The sequence below is a fragment of the Medicago truncatula genome, chromosome 1 (assembly GCF_003473485.1).
Source record: "Medicago truncatula cultivar Jemalong A17 chromosome 1, MtrunA17r5.0-ANR, whole genome shotgun sequence".
Classification (NCBI taxonomy): domain Eukaryota; kingdom Viridiplantae; phylum Streptophyta; class Magnoliopsida; order Fabales; family Fabaceae; genus Medicago; species Medicago truncatula.
In genome coordinates this window covers 51,685,670-51,705,511 of record NC_053042.1, presented here as the reverse complement: position 1 = coordinate 51,705,511, position 19,842 = coordinate 51,685,670, and the positions used below count along the sequence as shown (strand labels likewise).

Sequence of the window (19,842 nt, the reverse complement as noted above, 5' to 3'; positions counted from 1 at the left end):
TTCTGATATCCTCTTTATGTGACCATTGCCAATTTAGTTTGGATGTTCCCAATTCCCTTGACACAACTTTTGTGCACTTGTGCAGTTGAAAGCTCTATGCCAAGGAAATAAATGTGGTACACATGTCTAGTATTAGTTTTTTTTTTTTTTTTTGAGAAATGTCTAGTATTAGTTGATCACTGAGCAACTCATTATGTCACACCAAAAACTGGATCCAGATATGCTGCAACAGCACGTAGTTTTATGTTCTAAATGATTTCAGCCGTTAATTTGAGGTTAAATGTTTCGATTTCAGTCGTTGATTTAGGTCGAACGGCAAAAAGACAGTGACGTTATTATCTCTTTAAACATTAAATTATCTTTTTATATCCTGTCAAATATTGATCCCCTACTATATGATGCAACAACCGTAAGAACTTGTAAATCTAAATAGATAATATTCTCTGTAGATCTAACAATTTCCACGGTTGCTGCACCATGCAGCTCAACCATAGTTGTAAACAGACACTAATATCACGGTGGACTAGAAACTGTAAATGGAGCTTCTAAAAAATTATTGTGGATAAACACTAACCTAAGGTTGGTAGTTTGCATAATTTATTCTCCCTTCACATTTAGTCAATATTCGGTCACAATTTGCCATTATAAAAAAGTCAACAGTCAATGACAAAGCTTCTGTTGCTATAAACTGCTTGATAATTGACTTAAGAGTGTCTCCAATTCTCCATTAATTATGTTTTGAAACAGAGTTCAAAAGGTTATGCCAAATTGGAACTAGTTCATAACATTGATTCTTAAAGTACAAAGCAAGATGGAATATGCCAAATTGATCCAAAGTCGTGAGCAGGATACGCAAACCTAAGTGACATAATGGTAGATCTCATTTGATGATGGCCATGCAAGTCTCATGTGCGAGTGACATCAATGTTAACACAATATTTGACTATTATTAGATGGAGAACCAAGAATGCATGAAAGTAATAGTTTGACCATATACATCATCTTTTTTAAGAATCATATTCGAGAAGCTATTTAACACTAAATATGAACATTTCGTCTGACACTTTTCACTAAACCTAATCTCCTTTGTTCGACCATATATATATCATATCCCTATTTTCTATTCGGTAATCTAGCAAATTTCATTCAAAACCTTGCAAGAAAGAAACTGTACCATATCCAAATTTTCCAACAGAAAATCAAAATTTACAAGCTAAGGTGGTGATTGGAGCTAGCTACACTAGTAATTGAGAAAAAAAACAATAAATATATGATCACTTGTTAGCTTTAAGCCAATCAAGGATACCCTTTTCTGCTTCTGAAAGCTTCCCCTCCTCCTTTCCTTGCAAACCCCCTTCTACGAACTCAAAGTAATCCTTGTAATTACGCTTGTAATAACTATCAACCCTCTGCCACACACAAAGACTGTGATTAAATTCAATACTAAATAATGACATACTACAACATAAAATTAAATACCCTGCTTTTAGAGCATTACTTACCTCTTTGTCATTTTTCTCCTTGTTTTCCTCTGTTTTCTTCAAATATTCTGATAACACATTTTTTTAGTTAGCCATTAAACCACTAAAAAACATGTTCAAGTGGCAATACCTAGCCGGACAGACACGGCACTGATAATAATTTAAAAAAATATATGAATTAATTGAATGTGACCATGTCATATCAATGTCAAACACGAGACACACGCATTCATTTAGAAGTGGCGGTGCTACATAAGGCAAAAGACATAACAAGTACAAAAAAGAGTTATGCATATATACTTTGAAGAAGCAATGTCCTTGACTCAGGGTCTTGAGTTGCGGTTGCGGCGATAACAGTGGATAAGACGAGTCCTCTCCTTCCAAATTCCAAGTTGGTGCTTCTCAAAGTTGGGTTTGCTTGTTTTCTATTATGAACTGCTTGTACATTGGATGATGCATACTTGTTTACCGTAACTGTTAGTGCCATTAACATGGTTTGCCCTATAGAACTCATCGCCTCTTCTCTTTTTAGTTTGCTTAATAGCTTATCCTAAAGGATAATGAACATGTGGTAGCCTAGTACATTGTGCTTCATATTTATGTACATAAGGACAAAAACTATATAATGGATGATTTGCTTCAATTTCATTTTTACTTCAACTAATAAACATAAATTTAGTCCACCTTTTTCTTTTACAATTTGTTAAAACAAATCTTTTTTCTTTTTTTCTTTTTTAAATGGAAAAACATTGTTTTCATTCTTAGTCGTCCTTAGTTTAAGCTAATTGACGTTTTTATCGCTGAGCCTGGCCATATCGTCTTTTCAAAATTGACCCAACTTTTGGTCTTAAACTAAAGACTAGGGGTCCGGTTAAGTAAAAATGCCAATTAGCTTAAGCTAAAAACTAATAGTTTAGTTTAAACTAAACTAAGGAATCAAATAATAGTCTTTAGTTTAAGCTAATTCTTATGGTTGAGCTTAGGTATATTGTATTGTCTTTTCAAATTTTGTTTTGCCACATATAGTTGTATACATATTGAAGGTAATCTATGTTGTGATGTATCAAATGGAACTCAAAAGACATACTACATTGGATGGAAGAGGGGTTGAAAAACATCATAGGATTCATAAACTCATTGCATTTGAACTTTAGGTTTTGTTTGATAAAATATAAAGGATAGTTAATACGATGGTTTATAGCGGATAAAAATGAAAACATTTTCTCAAAGAGCTTAGTTTATAATAAACCCATTAGTATGTATTAGGTCATTTATCAAACAACACAACAAAGATTGAAGTTGTTTCCGATAAAGTTAATTATCAAATTTTGGAGACGACTAATACGTTTGAGCACTTATGTGTAAACGTTTATATTAAGCTATTTCACTCAACAAAATCTAAGTCAATAAATTTAAGATTGTTTGAAATTTCATCCAATAATTTCAAAATACAATATGTTTTTTAAAGGCATATATCAATGTATCAACTTATTATTGTAAACAAAAAGGATCCAACATAAATAAAACAAGGTTAAGCATGTGTGCTCCAATTGAAATTAATTTAAAACAACATGAAACATAAAACAATAAAAATAAATTAACACGGGCATCTTAAGGCAAATCTAAGGGCTCGGATCAAAAGAATTTGGAGGGTCCATATCCACCTCCTCCTCCAATATTGTTGAAGCCAAACAAATGAGGTTGCAGCATAGGGTTATCAAAAAACTGTGCTGGAAACATTTTAGCTTGTGGATGATTTGATTGATGATGGAGAGGCATATTAGAGGATGAACCATTTTTCAAAAAAAAAGAGGAAGGGTTTGAGTAGGAGCACTCTGGATTACAAGCCTATCAGCATGATGTGCAACAAGTTTCTTAAGCTCCTCCAAATCATTCTTGAATAATTCAAGTTGGACCCTGTTCATCCCATCAACGGGACCATCCCACCAAAATTGAGTCTCGACCGACTTACACAAGTGGCTCAACTCTTCAGCACGTTTCTTCTCAATGTCCAATAGGTGGTTGATCTGAGTTAGCTGAGTATTAAGCTCACGCACGTTGGCACTACGGTGAGCCTCAATGAATTGCATGGTACCATTGTTTTGGGATGAGACTCGAGAGAGATAACGATCTATGACTGTATCAACATTGGGGTGGCCAAATGAAAATACCTTCTCCCCAGGTGAGTAAACAACGAGAGCAACATCTGCACCGCAGAGGGTGCAAAGCTCACTGGCTTTCTTGAAGAGACCACTACGGCGCTTCGAGAAAGTCACTTGCAAGTGGCTCTCGTTGCTCATTTTTTTAATCTCAATCTTTTGGCGACCTCGGCTTTTCCTTCCACTCGACATGATTGAAGCACAAAAAGAGAGAAAAGAAAAGGGTGGGTGAGTGTGTTTGTAAATTTAGATTAAAAATTGATACATTGGAATTGAGTGTGAAGGAGCCATTTTATAGTCAAATTTTGTGAGTATATTTCCGCTCAAATTTTGTGAGTGTATTTTCAAGACGCGTTTCTTTCTCAAACGTTATGCCTTTTCATTACATTAATTTTTTTTACTGGATTGAGAGATTATCATCAAATCTCTTTTTACATGGTTTATATGGAAGATATTTCAATGTTAAAAAATAAATTTGTTCCTTTTCCAATTATATATATCTTAGCTTATTCAACAATTGTTAGATAAACCGTACCTGGATAATTCCAAGAACTTGAAATAATTATGTTCATATTATTTTATAGTATATTTTAAAATTAAAAAGGAAGTCTCGTACAACGTTAAGAATGGTGATGTTCTACATAGTTGAAGTATCCATTGTAGTCTGTTTTTTTTTTTTACTTGTCGTAAATATAAAAAAGCAATATCCTAAGTGATACGATAAATATGAACTGTCGGACATTTAAAATTATTATTTACGTTTATAAAATAAAATTGTTTCGCGAGATGGAAAATATTATATAGATGTTAAGAATTTTCTAAAAAATGAATATAATTCTTTTAAGTTTTAATATCAAATATGTGGCCAACTGTAACATACGAATATCGGTTATTTATTTTTTTGTTATATTTTTTAAAATGGAAAAAATATTATTGATAACGCATGAGATTCGAACGACAAAAAGACATAAAATAACTCATAAAAATTCCACTATTGGGTTATTGAAGATAATGTGCGGCATAGGAGTAAATATTAATTTTAAAACTCCATGATTTTTATTTATTTATATTTTGTATTAAACATTTCACTACTTAATATTATTTTTTAAAAAAATTTAAGTTATTTATTGTATGTGTCATTTCTTACATAGTTTCCAAATCTTTTCATATCTACGGTGGATGGTAAATGTTTTATATCACGCATAAAATGTTTTATAACTGATAGATTTAATAATTCTTTCAAAAAAAAATTGATCGATTTAATAATTTTGAATTTCATTGTCACTTTTATAAAAGACAATTTTCTTTTTACAAATTGGATTATTGGTGATAGTGCACAATCGAAGAGTAAAAATTAATTATAATTAAAAGGGAAAAGTATAATTTTGAAAAAAATTAATTTGTTAAAGTAATAATCATCTCTAATTTTATCTATTCTAATAAAAAAAATCATTTATAATGCATTACATTGCATGCATGGTAATTTTTTGAGAAAAATAAACGATATTCATTTATTAAAATTGATATAGTAATCAATACAGTACACATTCAAAGTCGTTAAAAACAAAAAAGATGAATTTGTAAACAAAATCACAACATTCATGTTAATAGCATAAAACGGCAAAATACATATGAATATAATTATGACTATATTCAAATCTTCGGAATATTTCTGCATCCGGATTTATAAATGATTAGATACGACTCGTTATTGTTTTTCTATCACTTAGTACAAAATGCTAGCTAACCCCAAGCTTTGATTTTTTAAGATTCATGAATATAATTTCCAAACTTTTTTTTTTACATAAATAAATAATTATGCTTAATTCTATTTTAAACCTAGCTAGGGGTGTTCATGGATTGGATTGGTTCGATTTTGAGAGGAAAAACTATTTGATCCAATCTTTTCTCTTTTGTTATTTGTTCATTCAATTGGTTTGATTTTAAAATCAAATTCGATCTAAATTTTTTCTGTATGAATTGGATTGATTTTCTGTATTCAATTGGTTTGATTTTAAAATCAAATCCAATCACTGTATGTTTTTTTTTTTTTTCCCATTCAGATGGGTAAATTATTTGTTGTTTTAAAAAAAGTTTTGTTGAAAATTTAGTGTTGATCGATTAAATATTACTCTTGCAATATATAATTTACATTTTAATATTGAAATAATACAACAATTGAATAGAGAAAAAAAGTAGAATTAATTGTCCATGTAAGACCTATAAGTAATAGGAGAGAGAGGGTGCCTATAAAAGCACTCATCTTTATAAATACCGTATTAATTGGTGTCACAATGAGGGTGTCTATTTAACATGGTGCTAAATAGGGGAAGGACTCCCCATTATAGATGGTCTAATATATATGGACAGATACGACACGATGTATACGTTTGGTTGCAAGTTGAAATTCTCTAAACTTGCGGTGCAAAGGTAAAAGTGATTTAACTTGGCTAAAATGTGTGTTTGGATTTCATTTTAGAAATCGATTTCAATAGAAGCTAAAATAGTAGTTTTTGCGGCCAATTAAATCGATTTTGTTATGACTTATTGTCCTCTTACCTAACTACCCTTATACTTTTCTTTAATTTCATTTTTATTCACAATGTTTTCAACGCATGCACTAATATATAAATAAAACCTATTTTATACATGCATAAAAATTCAATTTTTATGCAAACTAGCTAAACATCATAAATCGATAAGAATCACTTTTGTGGTAATGTATCCAAACATAAATCAATTACGTTAAACTCAATTTTAACCAATCAAATCTCTCAGAATCAATTATGACAACCGCAAAACAAACTACACAGACGATATGTCTATAGTAATATAAAAACTTGTACAAATTTATTTGAAACATAATTAGGGTGCCCGACCAACTAACTATTCCAACATGCGCATTTTCTTGTACCAAAGCATGGCAAGGAAGTATAAGATGACACAAGCACCAGTGCATCCAAAAATAGTTCCAAGGAATTCTTTCATTCCACCATCATCAAATAGTTGAATGTGAATATTCATACCAAAAACACCTGTCACAGCAACAAAGCAATTCAGAATCACACTTGCTGTGCCTATCTGAACTCCAGTTTGCAGAATACGGTTCTGATTATCATCCAATGTAATGTTTATGTAGTCCTCTGTGTCTTCAACATAGTCACTCAGCTTCAACCGTCCAATCCAACAAATAATAAGTGTTAGTAATAGCCAATAAAATTGTTTTACCAAATAGAGGGAGTAAAAGATTGTGTACCGCAGATATTTTGTTGACTGTGCCTCCAATTTGCACAAAGTATGCTCCCAACAGCATCTCAAGCTCAGAAACATTGGTTACGCCACTATAGACAGTACCAGCTTGTGTCCCAGAGATTTCTTCACCAACAACATTTTCATAATCTCCATGATCACATGTAGAATCTCCACCTCGTTCCAATGATATTTCGTGACCAGTCCTAATAAAATAATGAAGAATTAATTATATTGTACGACATAAAATATTTGTTATGGTAAGACATGTCCATATCAGATCAAATTCACAATGAAATGAAATACCTGTCAACTATATTTGGTTGAAGAACCCGGTTCATCATCATGTCATCCCCGTTATTATTCATGGATGAAAAAGTAGAAGAATTTTCAAACTTCTTTTGAGCCAACTTATCTGTCAAATATAGCTCAGCCATATCTCCATCATCATCCAACAAGTTTTCTAATTCATCTCTTACCTGAAAATGATCATAGGTTTGCACTATCAATTAAACATTTAAGTTTAATTGTGATGGATCTGACTCCTTTGCATACAGGGATTCTCCGCATTCAGGTAGTCAAGACATCCATAGTTGTTCGATCAAGATAAAAAAAATATAGATTCAAGCGCAATATTTTGAATTATAAAAAAAATATCACATGAGGTTTTAAAAAAATGGTAATTGGAGACAAATTTCTAACCCTTTGAACACGAGCAGTTAAGGCAACTAATCGACTCTTAATATGACGAACACGTTCCAAATTAAGAGTACTAATCTTTGAAGTCAACTTATCTAAAGCGGGGAGAGCCTCCAATTCCAAAATATTTGCCTAGAAAACAATCACCAAAAGGAACATATTATAGAAAATCAACAAAAACAATCAAACAACACCTACATATACTATATTGTCAAAAAAAAAAAAAACTACGTGACGTACTAATCACTTGGTTCCTTTCTAGTTGTGGACTTTTTACATGTACCAAAACAACCAATAAGTTTTGTTACTTCTAATAGAATTATTTATTTATTTATTTTCTATAATATTCCTAATCGTTTACTATCTCATTTAATTTATGTATGCATATTGAAAAAATAGCATTGAGTTTTGAAAATAACAAGTGAATAAGAATGCATATTTTTGAATATTCGCCATTTAAAAAAAGATTGAGGGAATAAAGTGCACATACCTCATTTTCTAAGGAACTAATAACAGCTTCGAGGCATGCCTCCAACACAACAAACTCAAACGGAAGAATCTTCTTCCTGCTGCTATCTTGCCTCATTTCACCCTTATCCTTCCCATCTAGACCCTTGACAATGATCATGATAGAAATTTGAAGAGCAGTGCTAAATATCAAAAAAAAATATTCACATGTGGAGCTTTAAGGAAGACAACAATGTCAGCAGCAACTATCAAAGTAAAAGTTGCTTGATAACTCATCAAATTTTCAACCCACTTAAGAATCAAACAATATACTACCAAAGTGTGTGCTAAATTTGCAACACGCATTGGTAGTATATTGTTGCTGCTGATATTGTTGTCTTCTTTAAAGCCCCACATGACATCACATTCATTCTCTTACCGGATGCGATGAATGTTGAATTTGTTCGACTATAATTAGGATATCATCTTCGTTGGTTTTTTTCCTTGTTTTTTTTTTCTTCCTTTTGTTACCAAAAAAAGAATAACTTTTAAAGACAAATTGCATGTTTGGATGCAGTTTTGCAAGAGAAAATGTGATTCTAGAAATATAAAATTCATTTTGATATTGTTTTTTATGGGTTCTCTCACTTATAAAGTGTTCAGCCTACACAAGAATCTCCCACTTGAGTTTGAGTTCATCCATTCATGATGCTCACCCCTCAAGCAAAATCTCTTTTGCACAACAATTCTCAAAGGCACCAATGAAACTCGCTGCCTGAATCAATACCTCTGTTGTCGAAGACCTCACTCCTCCAAAATCTATAGATATTATGGTTTATATTTGGGGATGTGTACTCTACCACCTACAAACCTCGATGAGGTCATTCAAATAGTCGCTAGCGACAACAAAGTGGACTGACTACTCAGTATATACATACATGTGACCTTCACGTTGTTTGACCCTTAAGTTAATTGATGGATTTCGTCACTTTGTTGTTTCATTACCATAGGTTTTCGTTCTGGTTTGATGTTTTGGGTTGGCTTTCATCTCCCATTGGAAGCATTCATTAACCCTTAAAGGTTTACGTTGATATTTTGTCCAATGATCTTTAGGATTGGTTTCATACCACTTTTGGTTTAGTTTGGCATTTGCAATTCGCTTTTGGGATGACTCTAGTACTTTTGTGTTGTTTTATTGGGTACCTTGCTATTCTCTTTTTATTTTACTTCAAAAATAATAGGCTTAAATATGTATTTGATCCTTGTAATTAGGGGTCGTTTAAAAATTGGTCCCTGTAATCGCTAATCTTGGCAATTTACCCCTGCATTATTTAATCATTTAAAATATCGTCCCTCTCCCCACTTAATCACTGCCACGCCACATGAAATTCCAATTTTACCCCTGAGTTTCCAATTCTTTCTTCAATATTTTGTCCTCTTCTTAAGGGCAAAATTGGAATTTCATGTTTGGCAGTGATTGCCACGTCATCAAATTGGTGACGTGGCAATAATTAAGTTGGTCAAAGGACTAAATTTTAAATGATTAATGATTGCAAGGCTAGTTTGCAAGGATTAGCGAATACAGGGACCAATTTTTAAACGATCCCTAATTGCAAGGATCAAATACATATTTAAGCCAAAATAATAACTCTGTATCTAACATACTCTCATGGATTTAAATAAAAACAAAAGGAAAGAAAATTATTATTATTAATTAATGGATATTTACTATTGTCTTTAAAGGGATTCAAATTTATCCTTTCTGATGATAAGATCAAATTTTTTATCATTCAGATGACATTTTATATTCAAAAGTCAAATGTATTTAGTTTATATATTAACCAAATAAATTTGGCCTTTACTTTATATCTAAATCCTCAAAATATATCAAACATATTTTTTATTGAACTATGATATTTTGACAATAGATAAGTTGTTGGTATGCACAATGTAGATTTAATGCTTCAAAATCAAGTGTGACACTGACACTCAATTAAGACAAAAAATGATTTAAAAAATAAAAATAGTGGAAGAACGAATTTAAATACAGTGGATTAACATTTAGGTTGTCAATATATCATTTCTGCTTTTCATTTCAAAATTACTAGTCAACATTTTTATGTGAATTTATCAAAAACATAAATTATTTTACGGTCAAGTCAACAAGTCAAATACTTTAGTCAAAATCAATTAATAATGATCTTTGTCTCTTTTCCCACACTATTTTGTAAAAATTAAATTAAATTAAAAAGAAGAAACTACCTGAGGTTGAGGATGATCAGTAACAGTAGTGTGATGATGAAGAATTTGTGCATGAAGTTCATCAACAAAAGGGATAACAGAAGGGTCTCTAGAATTGAGCAAAAGAACCTCATGTGCAGTGATGATAGCCTTAATTTGTTCCAAGTTTAAGACAATTGCTCTGTCACGCCCCACGATTGTGGAAGAGTATGACAACATAGGATCAAGAATCCTAAAGTCCCTAGCAGTCAGCCCTGTCCTCTGCATTATCAACTGCCTACTTGCCTCCACCATCTGTCTCTGCCCCTCACTGCCCATCAGCAGCCATGTTCTCGCCATACTTCCTTTCCTACCAATCTGTCGCCTCACTACCCTCTCGTCACTCGCCATCTTCTCCAATGAAAGAGAGAGTGTTCCAAGAGAAAATGTTAAAGTGAGTGTTGTAACATTTTTTATAAATTTATATGATACAAACCTTTTACCTTTTATAATAAGAGCAAAGTATATTATTTAAAATAAAAAGAGTAAAGTATATTTACATATATTAATTAAAAAAAAATAATTGTCAAGTTTATTTCCTTTTTTTATATTTTTTATTTTTTTCCATATTTGACCTTGATTCATTGTATTCAACAAAAAGACATTTTACCATATCTAGCGTATATTTGGTTGTTTGTCAGATCGATATTTTTGGTGTGTTCCTAGTACTAATTTGAGGGCAACTTTACATAAGCAACTAACCTAAGTTTTTTTTAAATTGCATGGTGGCACCGTGACTTTATGAATTTACCAAAATCAAAATGTAGGTTCTATTTTTATCAAAAAATTTGAATCGCAAGACTATCAAATACAACAACAATAACGTGATACCTAATCTGAATTTAAGATAGTAGAAAGCAATTTGTTGGCATATAATTATGTGTTGATAAAAATGAAATGAACAATCCTACATAAACCACGTATGATCTTATGGAATCAGATTTTTTTGAAGCAATCTAACTAAACCAAACTATATGTTAATTTAGCCTTTGAATTTAACGACTCTTTACCTCAAAATCAACCCTAACAGAATTGCAAACAACCCTGCTTCCCTCAAAAAAAAAAAAAAAAATTGCAAACAACCCTGCTAAAATCATCTCTAAAAAAATTGTTCATGGTTTAGTGAGTAATTACCAACTGCTACGTGAAAAACCACTTTTGTTTTAAGTAATTGACGTTTAACATTAAGTTATGATCTAACAGTAAAAAGAAAAACCATTGTTATGACCGGTGAGGCGCATATAATGAAACATTTGGTGTTGGAACTTGGAATATTGAACTAAAATAGAGAAATAATATCAACAACAATGTCAAACACATACTCCCTCTGTCCTATTATTTTATAAGCAAAAAACAGTAATTCACACTTATTAAGAAAACTAACATTTAGTGATTTGAGGTATTATTTTTTGTGTTTTTCTTGAAGTAAGTTTTTTGGAAAGATATAAAAATAATTCTCATTAGTTAAAAATTATGGAGAAAATAAAAAGGAGAACAAATTGAATACAATTTGTATTTAATTTTACATTGGAAAAGATGATTTGTTTGAAAAAACATAATAATAGCATAAAAATTGATCTTTTTTGCTTATATTTTAAGATAGAATATGAGATTTTTTTACTTATATTTTAGGACAGAGGGAGTATGAATCAAGGGAATTAATAGATACACGAGAAAAGTATCACGAAAATTTCTCGAGAGTATAATTGCTCAACACCTTTTCTTAATTACATTTGATTACCTCCCTTAATTTCCAGCCAATAAGAAATTTAATTGACTGAAACATTTTTTGGATCAATTTCGGATAAAAACTCTCTAGATAGATAAATAGCAATGCTTCTCGATAAATTTAACACTTCACCCGAAAAGTAAAATAAATTTTTTCTTTTTAAGATTAAAAGTAAAACAAATCACTTTTATGATAGGATAGAAAAGTAAAACAAATCTTAACACATAACAAGATCCACATACATACCCACAATCACATTATCGCTAATAAATCTTTCTTTGAAGCCTTAATAGTCATGAAATTGCAGATTGCAAAATTAAATACAGGGTAGTATACTTTAGGGAAAGCAAAGGTTGAATTATTAATCTAGAGTCTACTACACTCTTGATCTTGATAATCGCTCAAATTATTCCAGCAAGTGCATGCTCACTCACCTTTTCTTTTCTTTTCTTTTCTTGGGCTACAATATGTGTCTTTATTTTCTTCATGTCACCCTTCAATCTTCATTGATGATGTTATATATACGTACGTTTGGATTCTTGGCAGCACTGCTCCTTCTTGATGGAATCAAATGCAAAAGATTGGTTTTGAAACCAATTTGATTGCTCTCAAAATGACAAGGTTGATCCTCGTCAATCTTACCCATCTTTTTCACCTCAGTATTGCTTTTATACCCCAAATTTGATTGTTTTTGCCTCGATGCAATATGATTTCCTCCATTCGTGTTGATGTTGTTTGGCTTAGGCAAGTATGGAATGTGATTTGCAGCTCCAACACCATACCCTCCAGCACATTCAATAACACTTTTCATATAAAATTGCCTTGCTTTCTTTAGAATTCTTACAGGGCCTAATATGAAGTGCTTAAGCTTACTTTCCTTGGCTGTTTTCTTTGTCATGGTTCCTATCTTAAACTAATGTATCCCTCACAATTAATTGAAAATCTAGCTACCTGGAACAAAGGTTTGTGTCATAAAAAGGAAGTTGCAAATGGTCGTGTGGTGCACTCGTGTTGTACGAGGAGTGGACTTTTGCAGAGTAATTTGTTGTGGTGGAGCTGTTACTTACATTTTAATTTGCTCTGGACAGTAAGGTATGACCGTATGTATGTATGAGAACATCCAAAGGAAGTTGGATACTATATTAAATGATGTGCGATTCACGACATGAATAAACAAATATCAAATACTAAAAATACACAATAATGTGAATTGTTGAGTACCAGTATAAACTAATCAGGATTTGATTATATTAACTGACGTTAGGTGTGTACTAACGAGAAAGTGACAGTGATCCATATAAACCAACTAACTTTGCCAACATTATCTCAAAAAATTCAATTAGGCTAGAGATAGATCATGATTAATTAAAGAATCATAAATTTTTCACGTTGAACACTGAGAGAATAACACAAGCATAATATAAAGAACTTTTTTTGATTAATCACTTTTAAGTTATTAGTATAACATAGAACTGGCTAATCATAACTAAAGGACAGACAGCTATAGGAAGTCATGTATGCTCATTATGTTTGGCAGTGAGGATAATTTGAAGAGAAATTTGGACAATACAAAAAAAATTACAGACTAAAAATTTAATAATTACTTTGATTGTAGGTAAATTTAATAATTACTTTGAATTAAGTAGATCTCTTGTAATGTGTCTAAGCATCTGTTTGGAAACACGTTGTATCCTTTAATTTCGCGCCCCAAGGTAGTCCCAAAGTGAAAATAGAGAAGCTCCAATTTGGAGAGTTTGGAAAAACGTTGGTTTGGTGGGTATCCACCGTGAAAACAAACACACATTGAGTATATATTATTATAATAGTTTATTAAACTCGTATCTTATATATATTAATATAATAGTTTATTAAACATGTATCTTCGACCCAAAATTTAACACAGGTCTAAGTGAAAGGCAACAATTAACAATAGACTTACTATCACTTCTAGACCAAAAATCTTGAGATGACAAGTATGCGAGTTTTTACAATTGTACTGTTATCACTAATCATATTTTTTGTCCGACATTAAAACTTATTCATACCTGTTCAGACTTACTGTCACTTTTAGAAAAAAAATCTTCAGATGACAAGTATGTGAGGGAGAAGGAGAGGATCCGTGTACAAACAGGACTACGGCATGACACTAGATTAACATGCACCCCTCGAGTCAGGAGTAAACTATTACTAGCTGTAACAGCATTCAACACAAGTAAACAGAAATCTACTTCATGTTTTCTTAAAGCAAGGGCATCAACACAAATGTTTGCTTCACGATCTATGTAGGTCATTTCAATGGTCCAACCTGCGAGGCAGATAAGATGCATACAGAAATGCATTAGTGCACATGATACCAGCTTGCAAATAACTCTGAAAAAACATGTCAAGTCATATACATGGTACGACTTGCATGAAACTCGGAAGAAGAAAAAATATCATAACAAGTTATACTTCTAACTCCGTGTATATTCAAATTACTCTTTTATCAAAGTTGGATTTCATCAATTGACCCAAAGTTTTAAAGCATGTTAATCCTCTCAATAAAATAAGGTTAAGACCTAAACCTTCAATGCATTTTCTCTGTTTCCCAAACTCAAATAGAGAAATGTCATCTTCATCCCAAATGTCTGTTTAGTCTAATTAAATCTAACAGACAATTGATACAAAATATAAATTGTTTCCAGAACATAATCATGCCTCACCGGACATACATATACAGATGAGTCAAGAGACAGAAATTTGCTTAGAGTCGGACCATAACATAACAGTAGTCAGAAGTGCTATCGTGGCAGTTTCAACCCGAAGACGATGAGGTCCAAGACTAACAGCTTTAGCACCTGCTTCCATCATCATATTCACTTCTTTCTCAGTGAAATCTGCAGGCATCCAATACAACATGAATTAGCATCACTTGAACTTTCAGCAGAAAAAATAAGGCTCCTTTACTTTCTGGAAATATTATCAGTTATCATTTACTAAAACTTATGTTCAATTTAAATTGCTAATAAGGAGAAGGAAGACTCATGCAGTTGACAATTGTGATAGAAAGCTTGATTGAATGTATTTTCAAAAACAATAATACAATATTTTGACATTTTCAAAATTTGTAATGAAAATAGTGAGAAATATATTGGATCTATATTATCTTATGTTTATTAGTTGAAATAAAAAAGAAAATAGGAAACATTTAAAGTAAATGGACCCTAATATATTTATACCCTCCCTAGAAACACAACAACTATTGTCTATTTGCTAATCACAGGTTTTCATTTTAGCCCCGGAAAAAACAGGGAGAATGTACCTTACAACTAAACTCGTCTTATCACCTTATCAATCCAAATGTCCATTCATGTCCAGACATGTGGCAAAACAAAAAAGTGAAATTAGACTTATTAAGTATACTAACCGCCCTCTGGCCCGACTACGATTAAGCCACTAGTTTCCTTTTCTGGTGACGTCAATGCATTAAGAACAGGAGTTGCTTCTGCTGTTGCAACAAGAGATAGCTTTGATTGCGCAATCTAAGTTACAGAAAATAGGTTAAGTTATGAACATAGAAGAAAAGTGTTGGAATTCGATGAGCATAATTCACAAATTGACTATGTAACCACATATATTAAATTACTAACATGCAACACCAATGGAATCAAATCCCTAGCTTAGGTGTTTAACACAGAATTCCAAGAAAAAAAAAGGAAAATAACAAAGATATCACTAGTAAATAGAAGGAATTATGGATGTTAATAGGTTACTACAATGCACTGGTCAAAATTCTTCTCAAACAACTTAAATTTATGCCAACTTTCTCGCCAGGTAGTTAGAATGGAGAACTTACAAGATGCAAAATATCACCAATCTCTACAGGAGGTTTCAGGATCATTTCATGCAGTCTTTGACCTAAAAAACAGGCAAAAATAGAAGGTTCACTGACCAAAATCGAAATGGGCCACCCTTCATTTTAGACCCAACTTTAAAACTTCGGTCAAAATAGGCCAAAAAAATTTCAGAAATGAGCAAAATAAATGTTTAACCTCATGCAAAAGAACAGTTACATTGTTTAGATGCCGCTAAAATGACACGTTCCAGTCTGTCCACCCGATTTTCTGAGATTGACGGAGAACGTTCAGTCAATAGCGGAGTAACACTACTGGCTCCAAGTTCCTATGGAAGTCATGAATGGAAGAAAAACAACTGTTACATATAGAAGTGGTAATCTAACCAGATAAAATTTCAATATGCTATGGAAACATACTGTACACTTCTCTACAAGCCAGTCAGCGCGCCCACCCTTCAGAGTACCTGTTAGATTCTCAACATGTGAAAAGTTGGGTGGGGAGTCAACAGTCAAGTGTTAAAAAAAAAATCATAAATAATTTTTGTTTTAATAGAAAATAAAAGAACTTACCAAAACCAGAAAATACATGCAATTGAAAATTTTGTGGAGGCACTAACTTCAGATCAGTCAATGCAATAAAATCAAGTCCAGTGCGGTCAATGTTCTGTATGCATCCTTCTACCAAACCTCCTTTTCCATTGAAGAGTTGTACCCTTGATCATCGCAATTTGAATCATAATCAAAAAGTTTTCAAGATCACAATGCTAGATAGGAACCGAGACATAGGCTATAACATTGGGTAATAACCATGACAAAAATAGAATCAAAATTTTGACAGAAATCATTGAAAACCAACTGCCGATGTAAAGGATGTGTTTGGCATGTCAAGATTTTGAGCTTATAAGTTCTTTTGACCAAAACAGACATGTTTGGCAACATTTGTTCTTCGCAAGCTTTTAACTTATTTTTACCAGCTTATATATAGCTTAAAGCTTACTCCATCTGTTATGAATTATAAGCAAATTTAACTTTTTAGGATCATTCTTTTAATGATGTATGTGATCTATATTATGGACCACATACATCATTAAATGAATGAACCTAAAAAGTCAAATTTGCTTATAATTCATAACGGAGGGAGTATCATTTTTTCTAACAATTTTACCCTACCATCTTAATTGAAAAAAATTATATGTTAATTAACATACCTATTTTATGTTATGTCATTTCATTTCATATTTATAATGTAGTTAATCCGCTAATTTTACCTTAACACTACAAATTGAACAGCTGGTTTATCAACTATCCGCAGAGGTGGAAAAATAGGCCAAGCCTGTCGGGCCAGCCCATTTAACCCCCTATATTTGGCAGGTTGAGTTGGAATTTTCAACTCACCCCACCATTTAGCCTGCTGAAATATCGGGGCAGTCACGGGTGACCTGTCACATGGGCTAATTAAAACTTTAAAAAAAAACTGTCATTTTTTTTCCAATGAATCTGCCTATTACTTAATTTTAAGTACTTACTCCCTGCTTGCTAGTTCTGTTAGAAATTGCATGAGAAAGGCATGGCACTAGGCACTCGGTATAAATTGCATTAAAATCTGACACTGCAGTGCAGGGTATAATTGTGATACATATATTGTGATATGTAGTTGCAATTTACACTCTAATTGTGATTCTAGACCTCGGCGCAGCCCACTTTGCCACACCTATCCATGCGATAAAAGTTAGTTTATGTGCTATCTGTCATTATTTACTCACCAAATAAAGCCAAAACTCTCCAACCCTCTTCCCATTTCCGCATGAAAAAAGAATTAGCACTTAATAACATACACACAAGATTTGCAGGCATGCAATGTTCAACATTCAATCTACTGTGGTTTCCAGAGTGCATTTATAGTCATTAAAAAAAAAAACAATTTGAAGGATAAAATTAATTGTGAAAAAACAAACAAATTACCTAGCATTGGTGGAGAGCCTCAATACTTTAGTCATGTGCCAGAATTCATCGCCTTTAACACGAATAACATTACCCTGAATGAAGAGTTTTTTGAAAAAGTTAAATGAATTATTAGTAAACCCTTAAAATTAAGAAATTTTGCGAAAACCCAGCTCAATGAGTAGACTGAACAGGGAGGGGCGTTATCAACTGAAAAAAATCACAAATTGAAGGTAAACCTAACATTAATAGTAAAATTCGTGAGATATTAGATAAGAGCGCATGCCTTTGAAGGAGGAAGAATTTCAGAGTAGAATCGAGGGAGCCCACCACGAGACTGATCTCCATAATCGGAATTGAATGAACGAATTCTGCTCAAGCTTCGACGGAGAGATATTCGATTTGCGAAGCGAAACCTTGCGGGAACTACTAGGGTTTGCAACATTTGTACCAATTCAATTTCTCATTGTTATCCTCTTCTTCTTCGTCTCAAATGAAACGGGTTGCGTTGCATTTGCAGGATTATGGCGGGAAACCGTCCACCACTTGGCCCAAAGTCAGCCCGTATAAAAAGTCCATGGGTTATTTAAGCCCGTGTTTTGCTTGGACCCAACTTTAACTACTCCCATGAACCTATTTATATGTATTTTTATTTTCTCTTTATTATTTTGATTTTTGTGTCAATACTCATATTTCTTTGTATATTTTGGTTGTCCCACAAGTTGTCAAACAAAAATAGTTGTTCAAATAACAATTCTCTTATTTTTCTACAACATGTTTTTAATTTTTAGATAAAAGAGTTTTTTATTTTTTTATGGACAAAAGAGTTTTTATATCATATGCAAATTTACACATGTTAATAAGTTAAAATAGTAAGTTTGTACGATAACTTATGCATTTTACATTAAATATATAATTTTTAATAAATAGTTGGAATTTAGTTTTTTAAAAGTTGATCCTAACATTTACATCTTACAGACGCTAAATTTATCGTCAACAAATTCTGAAGCTAAATAGTGTATGTATTTAGATGTTTTAATATACATTTAGCTTCAACTTTAGCGTCCACTTTTGTAAATACTATTTTAGCTTCAATTGGAAGCTAGTGTTTAGCATCCAAACTTTATTGTCGTCATTTTTTTGGACTTTATACTGACGCTTAAAGGTTATTAGTGTCCCCAATTTTTCTTCTAGCATCCATTTTTCAGCTGACGATAAAACCCAATTTTCTTGTGGTGCTCACGCTCATCCATTCATGCGGTTTTGTTTCATCATCGCCCAACTCATCTTTTTCACCATTTTTTTTAACTTCATTGGTACAAACTCTACAATTGTATATGTATGAAACTATGAAGCACGGACACTCCTCGGATTAGGCGTGTCCCGATGTCAGACATGTGTCGTGTCCGACACCGACACGACACCGACACTTGTAATTACACTGAATTATGTGATTTTTTTAAATTATTATTGTGTCGGCGTGTCAGTGTCTGTGTCGTGTCTGGTATCCGTGTCTGTATCCATGCTTCATAGGTATGAAATAAGGATCAAAAATGACAAAATCACAACCATAGTGGTCTCACAATTTTAGGGCCTCAAAATCACGAAAGGGAATCAAAAATTTAAAAGTAATAAATAAGAAAAAGTGTGTCAAAATTTAATAACATATTTGGGTTTGAGAAAATAAGACCATCATTTACTATTTAAGATCCAGTACCTAATAGGTACTCCAATGTGGACAAAAAATTAGGGGTCTCTTAAGACCCTCATTACCTCAAACCACTTTTAAATAAAATAATTATTATTTGAGTTGCTATTGGAGTTATTAGTGAAACCCCTATAATATTGTCTTAAATAAATAGTTATTGTTATAAGATCTCCATTGAAGTGGTTGGGTAGCTATTAGATATTATTATTAAAAAAAAAATGATGTATCAATGTGGGATCCGTTTAAGATCTAGAGTCTCCATTGTGGATAGTTTGAGAAAGATGATGAAAGCGGCGTAGAGAGATAAAGAAAGT

General features: G+C 32.3%; 4 protein-coding genes across 6 annotated transcripts; all 4 read right to left on the bottom strand.

Moving 5' to 3' along the window:
- Positions 1-1,123: 1,123 nt before the first annotated feature.
- LOC25485324 (uncharacterized) lies at positions 1,124-2,062 on the bottom strand. Its single transcript, XM_013614519.3, has 3 exons — positions 1,782-2,062; positions 1,503-1,549; positions 1,124-1,409 (listed from the first exon to the last, which is right to left on the bottom strand). The coding sequence occupies exons 1-3, from the start codon at positions 1,993-1,995 to the stop codon at positions 1,275-1,277; spliced, it is 396 nt and encodes a 131-aa protein (XP_013469973.1). The 5' UTR covers positions 1,996-2,062; the 3' UTR covers positions 1,124-1,274.
- Positions 2,063-3,280: 1,218 nt separating this feature from the next.
- LOC25485323 (agamous-like MADS-box protein AGL62) lies at positions 3,281-3,901 on the bottom strand. The gene has a single exon (XM_013614518.2). It carries the CDS (start codon positions 3,830-3,832, stop codon positions 3,281-3,283), a length of 552 nt encoding a protein of 183 aa, XP_013469972.1. The 5' UTR covers positions 3,833-3,901.
- Positions 3,902-6,374: 2,473 nt separating this feature from the next.
- Positions 6,375-10,708, bottom strand: LOC25485322 (magnesium transporter MRS2-3). Its single transcript, XM_024773868.2, has 6 exons — positions 10,298-10,708; positions 8,079-8,201; positions 7,592-7,720; positions 7,196-7,368; positions 6,897-7,095; positions 6,375-6,808 (listed from the first exon to the last, which is right to left on the bottom strand). The coding sequence occupies exons 1-6, from the start codon at positions 10,664-10,666 to the stop codon at positions 6,527-6,529; spliced, it is 1,275 nt and encodes a 424-aa protein (XP_024629636.1). The 5' UTR covers positions 10,667-10,708; the 3' UTR covers positions 6,375-6,526.
- Positions 10,709-13,950: 3,242 nt separating this feature from the next.
- Positions 13,951-18,390, bottom strand: LOC25485320 (ribosomal RNA small subunit methyltransferase E). Of its 3 annotated transcripts, none has more exons than XM_024770905.2 (9): positions 18,107-18,390; positions 17,842-17,915; positions 16,450-16,592; positions 16,297-16,343; positions 16,097-16,205; positions 15,880-15,941; positions 15,451-15,565; positions 14,747-14,920; positions 13,951-14,349 (listed from the first exon to the last, which is right to left on the bottom strand). In XM_024770905.2, the coding sequence occupies exons 1-8, from the start codon at positions 18,263-18,265 to the stop codon at positions 14,769-14,771; spliced, it is 861 nt and encodes a 286-aa protein (XP_024626673.1). In that variant the 5' UTR covers positions 18,266-18,390; the 3' UTR covers positions 13,951-14,349; positions 14,747-14,768. The 3 variants fall into 3 exon arrangements, with proteins under 3 accessions (XP_024626673.1, XP_013469968.1, XP_013469969.1); XM_013614514.3 differs by having other exon boundaries at positions 14,756-14,920; XM_013614515.3 differs by having other exon boundaries at positions 14,800-14,920.
- Positions 18,391-19,842: the final 1,452 nt, after the last annotated feature.